Source organism: Phycodurus eques, chromosome 8 (assembly GCF_024500275.1).
Source record: "Phycodurus eques isolate BA_2022a chromosome 8, UOR_Pequ_1.1, whole genome shotgun sequence".
Lineage (NCBI taxonomy): Eukaryota > Metazoa > Chordata > Actinopteri > Syngnathiformes > Syngnathidae > Phycodurus > Phycodurus eques.
In genome coordinates, this window is record NC_084532.1 from 27,843,140 (window position 1) to 27,852,593 (window position 9,454).

The following is a 9,454-nucleotide window of genomic DNA, read 5'->3' on the forward strand; positions in this document are numbered from 1 at the left end:
CTAGATGCTGTGTTCCTTTATTTAATGTAACCATACCGTATTGAACAGTTTGTTGTGTAATGTAGTTGCTTTCGTTTTGCTTTGTTGAAATAAATGGGAAAAAAATATTGAAATAAACTGATAAATATTTAAAATTAAACACAAACTGAAATAATCAAATAGTCCTTGACACATTTATCGAAATAATTTAATTAAAAAAAATACAAAATACAAAAATTGTTATAAAAGTAATACTGCATTTATCCAGCAGGTGTAGCTAATAACAGGCTGGCAGTGGTCAAACCCGTAAACTGGAAATCTGCTGCCCTCTGCTGGCGATACCCCACAACAAACGTGCTTTTTAAAATTGTTATATGCCTCACTTCCAAATCTTTCTTTTCCGCCACAATGTTTACATTATTGGCGTATTTTCAAGAACGATCGCGATCAATGCCGTTGTTCGCTGGCGGAGTGTTAAAATGGGAAACATTTGGGGTGAATAATCGGGTTCGAAGTGGGGCGGGGGGTTGGGGGGGTCGTCGGCATGGCAGCTGGCGCCCTGGGAGAGAGTGACAAGGAGGAAGAAGAAAGGGGAGGGGAGCCCACATGAAAGCAACAGAACGAGGAAACGACCGCGGCGCAGCCTTTATTTGATGCGTTCCGATAACAACGGAGGGCACAACTGCGAGCGGGGAGCGGGAGACAACGCCTCCGTCCGGACTGCAAGCTCGAGCGGCCTGGAGCGACTCGTTCCCGGCGCCCTCGGAGCCATCATGGGTGAGGAGGATGAATGAAAGTGGGCTTGAATTAATTGTCAGCCCCGAGGGGGGGTGAAGAAGGGGAGGGCAAAAAAAAAAACAAGAGAGGGGAGCAGGCCGAGAGGGAGCCATGTCTTGACGGGACGCGGAAACAAAAGGCTGGCTAGCAGCGCTACTTTACTGACAATGGACGGAAACGCTCCATTTGGGGCTCATTTTGCACGCTGACAAAAAAAAAAAAAAGAAGAAAAAAAACAACAACAACAGAGAGAGAACCGTATTAAAGGACATTTTATCGCTACGATATAAAAGTACATTGAGGATGGGTGGGTAGTCCTCTTCTGGACACTTCACTTTACAGTTTGGGAATAAAAAAAAAAATATATATATACATATTTTTTGGCCTGTGGAAGACAATAATAATTAGCCATACATGAAGTCCCGTTAATCGCGGGTGATACGGGGGGAAGATCTTTCAAACTATTTTACCACTCCCATGCTTTAAAACGCCTAAACTTGTTAAAACGCACATTTAAAAATTCTTGCCCCAATGAAATGAATTTAAAAGCCATTAATCCCTCCCAGCCCTTGCGCCTGTGCACGCCTTGGCCACCGGGGGGCAGTATAATACAGTCATACAGACAAAAAAAAGAAGAATTTCTCAACCAAGTGACTCAGTAAATTGCAGTAATTTGTCATTTTTTTTCACTGGGATGAAAAATATATGCCTGTGATTATTATGTTTTTGCACCCTTTGTGCATTAGCATTAGAACACCATCACATAAACACTATTTGTTAGCCCATTTGTGCCATTTTCTCAAATTGTTGCTCCCAAGTGGAACCAAAAACGGCGAACAACAGCTCGGGACACTTGTAAGGTGCCACTGTGTTCATTCATGCAGTTCGCTCCAGGCGCCTTTTGAAGGTTGAACATGGCTGCAACATGCTCCGACCAACCAATCACAGGACAGAAAAATGCTGCCGTCGTCGCAGGCCCTATGAGGATGAATGTGAAATCTGATTGGTTCAAGAAACAGTCTCATTGCTAATACAGATGGGCCAGCACGACTGATTCGGGAGGCCCGAGGCAGATTACATTGACTTCTAACATTTAAAAACATCAAACATCCACAAACAGTTAAAGAAATGAGGAGAATAGATTACAATTTAGGCTGTAAATGGAAGTCAGTGGCCACCGCTGGTATAATTCCAATAACGACCCCAGTTGGAACGGTAACGTCACGTACGCGTGTCCGACTCAGAGGTGCCCGGCTCACCCCAGTTGGTGGAGGACGGCGGCGAGGAGGACGAGGAGGAGCTGAGCGGCGGCGAGGAGGCCGACCCGCGCTCCAGCTCGGGCCGGGGCTCGCTGCTCACGCGACGAGGCATCACGCTGCGGGTGCTCCTCAAGGACGGCCTGGTGGAGCCCGGCGACGGCGTGCTGGCCATCCACTACCTGGTGAGCCAATAGACAGCAGGCGTCAAAGAAAATCTTAGATGAAAAAATATACGTATCATTTCTCATTGGAATCGATGTTTTCCCTCTTTGTCAAAAAAGTAAAGGTTTAATTGCAGAAATGCCGTATGCATGTGGTTGCAATCTCCATTGAAGCCAAAATCACGAGCCAATAACATAATTCTAGAAGCACAAACTCAAGTACGTCCTCAAACGCGTCGTATGCACAAACATATTTCTTGTTAACTCGCTGCCAACGTGGCTTCAATCGCTTGAAAGTTTGATAATTGTGTCATGAAACTCATCAGGGAGATTAGTAGGGCTTCAACTCACGATTGTAATAATCGATTCATCTGTTGATTTTTTTTTTTTTTTTGGATTAATTTATGAAAGCAACAAAAATAAAATTCATTCTTTTATTAAAAAACAGTACATTATTTTGAATTGACAATCCAGAAAATGCAGAAACATACATTATGATTCAGTTGTTTTGCTCCATAGCATCAAAAAAAAAGGGAAAAAATGTTAATTGATCTCCAAATGTCTTATTTTAATCAAGCACAAAAATAATCAGTCTGATCGATGAACCGATGAGCAAAATATTTGCCGATTTATTTGATACTCGATTAATTGTTGCACCTCTATAATATATATTAATTTAGCATAGCCTGCATAAAAAAATATTAGCTGTAATCTGGAACCAGAAATTAAAAACCTAATTTTACTCAATTCACGCAAAAAAAAAAAAAGGAGACATCTCCTTTTGCGTTTGAAATCTACTAAGAGAAAAAAAAAAAAAGACTAGTCCTGACAAATAAATGAATCGATAAAATGGACTAATCGCCCAGCCCTCCTACAGACCGTCTGACGTTTGTTGCGTGCTCTGTGGCGCCGTTCCCTCAGGGTAAGAACTTCATCGGGGACCTGCTGAACGACGGCAAAATCCGCTGGGTGGAGACGGGTCAGACCTTCAACTCGCCGAGCGCCTGGGCCACCCACTGCAAGCGGCTGGTCAACCCGGCCAAGAAGTCCGGCTGCGGCTGGGCGTCGGTGCGCTACCGCGGCCAGAAGCTGGCCCAGTACAAGACCACCTGGCTGCACAAGTACCAGCCCAGCGCAGACATGGTGAGGACACCTTGTCTCACGAGTCAAAACATAACAAAATAGACAAAAATATCAAATAGGAACGTGCAAATTCAGATCTTGCCCAACAATATCACTTTAACTAAATCAATATTAAATCAAATCTTTATAAAATGACATAGACTATGGCAAATTTGGCCACAAGAGATGATTGTAAAAAACCTTTTCTGTTTTTAAGCACTCATAAAACAGCACCATTTTTTTCTCGAAATCCATGTGGGGTTCTTGTAGGCTGAAATGTCGACATTTTTAGGCAACGTTCATGCAGTGTTGTACACCATTGCAAACGACAACCATAATCGCAGACATACACTATTGTTAATTCAAGCGATCGCTCTTTTACAGTGTCAGTCATGATTATATAATCATGTTTTCAGCAGTTGTGTAATAATTCCACACACCAATAGTTGCCTAATAATTGTCCACCTAGGAATATTCTCCTAAGAAAGCCTAAACCTTACTTTTACTTTCTTAAACAGTCTTGTTCGAGGTTTATTAACATTATTGAAGCAACCTAAAAGCACTGTGGTCGGTGATTAATAAAAATCCTCCTCAAAAAGAAGACTTGCCTAATAATTCTGCACACGGTGTATTTGTGTCCCTGATGTCAGAGTCTGGTGAGCGAGGAGGATGACGACGAGGACGAGGAGGAAGGGAAATCAGCCACGCAAGCCGAAGAAAAGAACAGAAACAACAAACCTGGAGGATTACACGGTACTCCCCCCCCCCCCCTCCCCCAGTCACTCCTTTACTCCTCCGCAATCTGTTTCCTATTTTGGAGAAGGACAGACGGGAGGGAGGTTCTGTAACTCGACTATCTTTTAGTTGACATTTTTTTAAGGACGACAGCGAAACAATAACGCTTACATTTGTGCTCGCATGAATGTATGCACTCTTCTTCCTTTCTTTACATACTTGAAATAATGTTCAAACGTCCTGGCCGAACTCTAGCTTTGTTGTTTTCGTTCTTTTTCATTTTGACATAGTGAAAGAGAAAATAAAAGAGGTGTGATTCATTGACAGCTGAGGCTCCGTGGACTTGTCAATCTGTGAAAAAAGATACAGCACACTTTGAATTTGAAGACACCTTATTTAGTGACTGTGTAGTCGACCAGTCGGGTTTGTTTATTCTGTATGAAATAAATCCAATAAAAGTTGTTGTGCTTATGACTCAGGTCCTTCAATAAAAGGGGTTGTGCCTCTCAATTAGCAGTCTTCAACCTTTTTTGCACCTTGGACCTGTTTCACATAGACATTTTGCTAGACCATCGTATAAGCAAATCAAAACAAGAGATTCAAATGTTCAACTCACCATTACGCCGCTAAGATGAATGTAATTGTGGTAATTAGTGGGAGTCGTGTTTCCCTTCAACGAGCTGGTCGCAACCAAAAGAAAACAAAATCTCACATTCTTCTTGTGGCACCCTTTGTTCATTTTAATTTTGTACTTCTACGGTAGGTAGGTAGATTGAATTCTAATTAGTTTGTCCCATTGGCACTATCTTCTTGTCCGTTTCAGACGCTCTGGCTCCGAGGCGAACGGACCGAGAGAGAATCCCCGTCAGATACTGCACTCTGGGCACCAGAGACGCTTCCAGGTCGGCGCTTCTAAAAAGTTTGTCAATGTTTACGCCACCAGAGAGCGCTAACAAGATGACCTTGCGTCCTCAGAGACCCTCACACGCTGGTGGAGCTGTCGGCCTTCTCGGCCATCAACAGGTTCCAGCCTTTCAATGTGGCTGTGTCCAGCAACGTGCTGCTGCTCATGGTAACATGCAGATGGCTCGACTTTTCACTCTCACACACCACACCATCTCACTCTGTCTCTTTCAAACTCACACTCTCTCACACGTGTGTATCTCCTGAGTAGGACTTCCACTGTCACCTGACCACCAGCGAGGTGGTGGGATACCTGGGAGGACGCTGGGATACGAACACACAATGTGAGTTTGACCCAAGATTGAGATAAATGAAGACATGAATATCAGTCAAATTGATAATCCAATCAAAGTTCAGCTCCAGTTTGTTGTTCTTTGGGCTTCTTTCAGTGCTGACCGTCTTACGGGCCTTCCCTTGTCGAACGAGGCTGGCGGACAGAGACACTGCCTCCGCTGTCGAGGAGGAGGTATTGCATGCATGCGTGCACACAATTTTTTCCCCCAGTCAAAGTTCACCATAGACGTTTTTCTTTTTTTTAACCCTATTGCGTCCAGATCTGCCAGAACTTGTTCATGCGCGGCTTGTCGTTGGTGGGCTGGTACCACAGTCACCCTCGAGGTCCGGCCCTGCCGTCGCTGCAGGACATCGATTCGCAGATGGACCACCAACTGCGACTGCAAGGATCCAACAATGGCTTCCAGCCGTGCCTGGGCGTCATCTGCGGTACCTGCGTCTTTAGATTCTCTTACATTACAACTTGCATCGTGTTTAAAAATAATGCAAATAATGAAACTTTTCCAGGACCGTACTATCACGGCAACCAAGGCGTGGCCTCCACTATAACGCCGTTCTGGGTCGTACCTCCGCCAGAGGTGAGCACGAAGATGTTAAGGCAGAGCTGGGAAAAAACGGACCAGCAAGAATTTACATTATCAAGAGTGCTGAAATAATTGTTGCATTAATTTAGAATCCCCCCGCACCTATTATTTATTAGCTAAAAGTCATTTATTCATTTATCTTATTGAATAATTGGCTAATTGATTTGTTGTAAATAATATAAGATTAGAACTCTTTCAACAAAGTTTTAACATTTAACTAATCAAATAATTGTTTATTACATTTGAGAATTATTTTATTAAAATAATTGTACAGGGCGGCCGACTGGTTCGAGCGTCAGCCTCACAGTTCTGAGGATCCGGGTTCAATCCCCGGCCCCGCCTGTGTGGAGATTGCATGTTCTCCCCGTGCCAGCGTGGGTTTTCTCCGGGCACTCCGGTTTCCTCCCACATCCCAAAAACATGCATTAATTGGAGACTCTAAAATTGCCCGTAGGCGTGACTGTGAGTGCAAATGGTTGTTTGTTTCTATGTGCCCTGCGATTGGCTGGCAGCCAGTTCAGGGTGTACCCCGCCTCCTGCCCGATGACAGCTGGGATAGGCTCCGGCACGCCCGCGACCCTAGTGAGGAGAAGCGGCTCAGAAAATGGATGGATGGATAATTGTACAGCACAATTAACATTAACTAGCATAAAAGTAAACTAAATTCAAGAATGTGAATGCTATTAAATTGGATACATATTTTAATTCAATTAATTTGTTCCTAAATAACAGCACAATTATATTACATTAAGTAACTTTAAATAAGAATTTTGACCTTTTAGGATACAGTAAATTTACCATTATAATGAATTAAATAATTGGTTCATAAGTAACAGGAACTATAACAATTATTGATAAACTATTTAAGATGTACAGTACGTGTAACATTTTAATTTCATGAATTAAATGGTTACAAACAAATGGTAAAAAACTTAATTTTATAATTTTTAAAATAAGAAAAAAAGCAATTTGTTTTCTATGCAATGGATTTAAAAGAATTGTTAATCATTAACATGAAAAATTTTAATTTAATCTAAAATAAACAATTTTACATGATTACACTTAACATTTTTAGTATTATTATTTTAAATGTCATCTACAACTGAGCTGGCTCATCTGTCCACAAAATGTGCCAACCCCTGCGTTGACACAAAAGGCATTCTTTTTCGGTATTTTGTTGCAGCAAAGGCCCAACGACTACGGCATCCCGGTGGCTGTGGAGGTTACGTACGTTCAGGATAACTTCCTCACCAGCGACGTCCTCAACGAGATGGTATAACGAGAGGCAGAGGGAAAAAAAATACAAAGAAATAAAAAGGACAACTATGTGCCATGATGAGTGGTGCAAAACGGTCCTGAATATGAAAGTGTTGGCAGGTGCTGCTGGTGGACTTCTACAAGGCCGCCCCCGACCTCGTCCACTTCAACCAGTACTGGTGTCCCGACACCACCATGTTGGATAAGATCAAGGTGAGAGAGTCACTTTGCAATTTGTATATAACAATCAAATGCAGGGGTACGGTTTTTTTATACAAAACTGGGGGAAATTACTTCAATCCGTTTCTCTAATTTAGGCATACATTTGAGTAAAATGAACATTTGGGGAAAAAAAAAAAAAAATCTAGTTAAAAGAAATTAAAAACCTGTTTTTCACAGAAATCACCACTTATTGGCGATATATATATATGTATATATATATATATTTTTTTTTTTGTTATTGTTTTCCCCACCACAATTATAATGAGCAACAGTTATTGGCGGTCCGGCCCGATCCATAGCCCCCGCAAAAACACACTGTAATAACAATTGAATAAATTGTAAATAATTAAGCAATTTTGGCCACATTGCTTTAATTCAATTGACATTGTGCTACTCCTTCTGCTGTGTGCACCTTGGCCACCTGGGGGGCAATATAATATAGACACGGATATACGTGGCGCTGGTCAAAACTCTTAAGTAAGCCGCAGTTCTAGTAGTTTCTTCACAAAAGATAAAGAATATGCCTGTGCGTATTGTTATTGTCTGTCTACATGCTCCACTATGTGTTCAAATGTCCATTGCTTGAAGCGTTATTACACCGCTGCAAAGATGCTATTCGTTAGCCCATCTGTTAGTTTGCGCCGTTTGGTAGCATTAAGCTAAAATGACATCGAAAGCAAAGACATAGCTGTTTTAACGACACATTTAATTGTTTGACGGTAAACTTCAACTGGCTGTGTAAATAAACAGCTTCAGGCCTCTGACGAATTGTTCACTATCTGCTAAATTGCTGCTTGTTGTAAATTGAGTTGAGTTCACTACCGCCACACGGCGCTCGTATCTCAAGTTATTGCGCGTATAATGAAAACATCAAAAGTCTGGTCGCTTGTATCTCGAGGCGGCGCTGTATATGTAAACGTGTTTGACACTCCCCGGTCAAGTGTGAGTACGCCTTTTAATACTTTTTGCTTCCTCGCTCCCACCCCTTCAAGGGCTCGCTGAGCTGCCACGCCCCCAAGGACCAAGCCTACTCGCAGATCCTGGAGCACGTCTACAGCCAGCTGAGTGGCGTGCAGTGAGACGTGCCACATTTCATTTGCCTTCTTCAGCAATACGATGAAGCACAAAGTTTGTTGGTAATGTTTGTTTTGTTCTTTTATTTTGGAGTGAATGTTCAAGTTTCGAGGTTACACTGAGGTGATTTCTTTGTATCTATTACTAGGGTTCTCAAACTGTTTGGGTCCAGGGGGAGAAATTATGACTCCCCCCTCCATGCAACTATTTCGAACTGAGAGGAACAGCTTCATTTAGGCAGGCCATAGCCTTGTCTAATAGAGAAAAGTGCTTTGCCGCCATCTTGTGGCATCTGTAGCCAATTATGAAACTTTTTTTGGCAGGTGTCATTTCGTTGTGGATTTTTGCTATTCGTGGCAGGGCTTGGTCCCTCTATCCCAATATCATAGGAAAGGGGGAAAAAAAAAAGTTATTTTTAAGAAAAGAAAAAAAAAAATCATTAAATAACAAAAATACATGTTTAGTTTAAGGAAAAAAAGTATCAGGATAGTCATTTATTTTGTAGAAATAAAGGTATCTTACCACAACAAAGACATTTTGTCTGGATTAAAAAGTACTTTTTACAAGGTGAAGTCATACTACAGATACATAAAGTCCAACTTTAACAAAGGAAGAAAGTCATATTACAAGGAGCCCCTCTTCATCCTAATGCCAACTAAACATTACCACATTTAACCCTAAATGCCATAGGAATTATAATGTTGCCTACTTTAAGGAAAAAATTTATTGTAACATGATGATAAATGCAGATTGTTTGAGAACAAAAGTTGTGATAGCTTTTAATTGGCCCAAAGCTACAGGTAGGGAGTTGAAGACTCCCGAACTTTGGCTTGCGGACCCCAGTTTGAGAACCACTGTATTCGCCTAATAACTTGTACGAGTTTCTTGTTACCTTTTTATTTATTACTGCACATGCAGAGCAATGCCTTAAGCCTGCTGATTGCTGATCCACAAAGCATTTCAACCAATACACACTGGAAATATTTAAAACACAACTGGCTCTTTGTATTTTTGTCCAACACAGTAA

The 9,454-nt window shown here is 41.8% G+C and overlaps 1 protein-coding gene across 1 annotated transcript; it reads left to right on the forward strand.

Moving 5' to 3' along the window:
• The first annotated feature begins 515 nt into the window (after nt 1-515).
• Nucleotides 516-9,449, forward strand: mpnd (MPN domain containing). The gene is made up of 13 exons (XM_061683082.1): nt 516-756; nt 2,001-2,197; nt 3,098-3,319; nt 3,949-4,051; nt 4,857-4,935; nt 5,009-5,105; nt 5,208-5,280; nt 5,386-5,462; nt 5,551-5,719; nt 5,798-5,868; nt 7,058-7,147; nt 7,252-7,344; nt 8,346-9,449. The coding sequence occupies exons 1-13, from the start codon at nt 633-635 to the stop codon at nt 8,430-8,432; spliced, it is 1,482 nt and encodes a 493-aa protein (XP_061539066.1). The 5' UTR covers nt 516-632; the 3' UTR covers nt 8,433-9,449.
• The last annotated feature ends 5 nt before the right edge of the window (nt 9,450-9,454 follow it).

Excerpts from the sequence above, each read along its gene's own strand:
- mpnd (XM_061683082.1), top strand. The coding sequence starts at position 633 with ATGCGTTCCGATAACAACGGAGGGCACAACTGCGAGCGGGGAGCGGGA. Across the intron at positions 4,936-5,008 it reads GGCACCAGAGACGCTTCCAG|AGACCCTCACACGCTGGTGG; the intron begins GTCGGCGCTTCT and ends TTGCGTCCTCAG. Across the intron at positions 7,345-8,345 it reads CCATGTTGGATAAGATCAAG|GGCTCGCTGAGCTGCCACGC; the intron begins GTGAGAGAGTCA and ends CACCCCTTCAAG.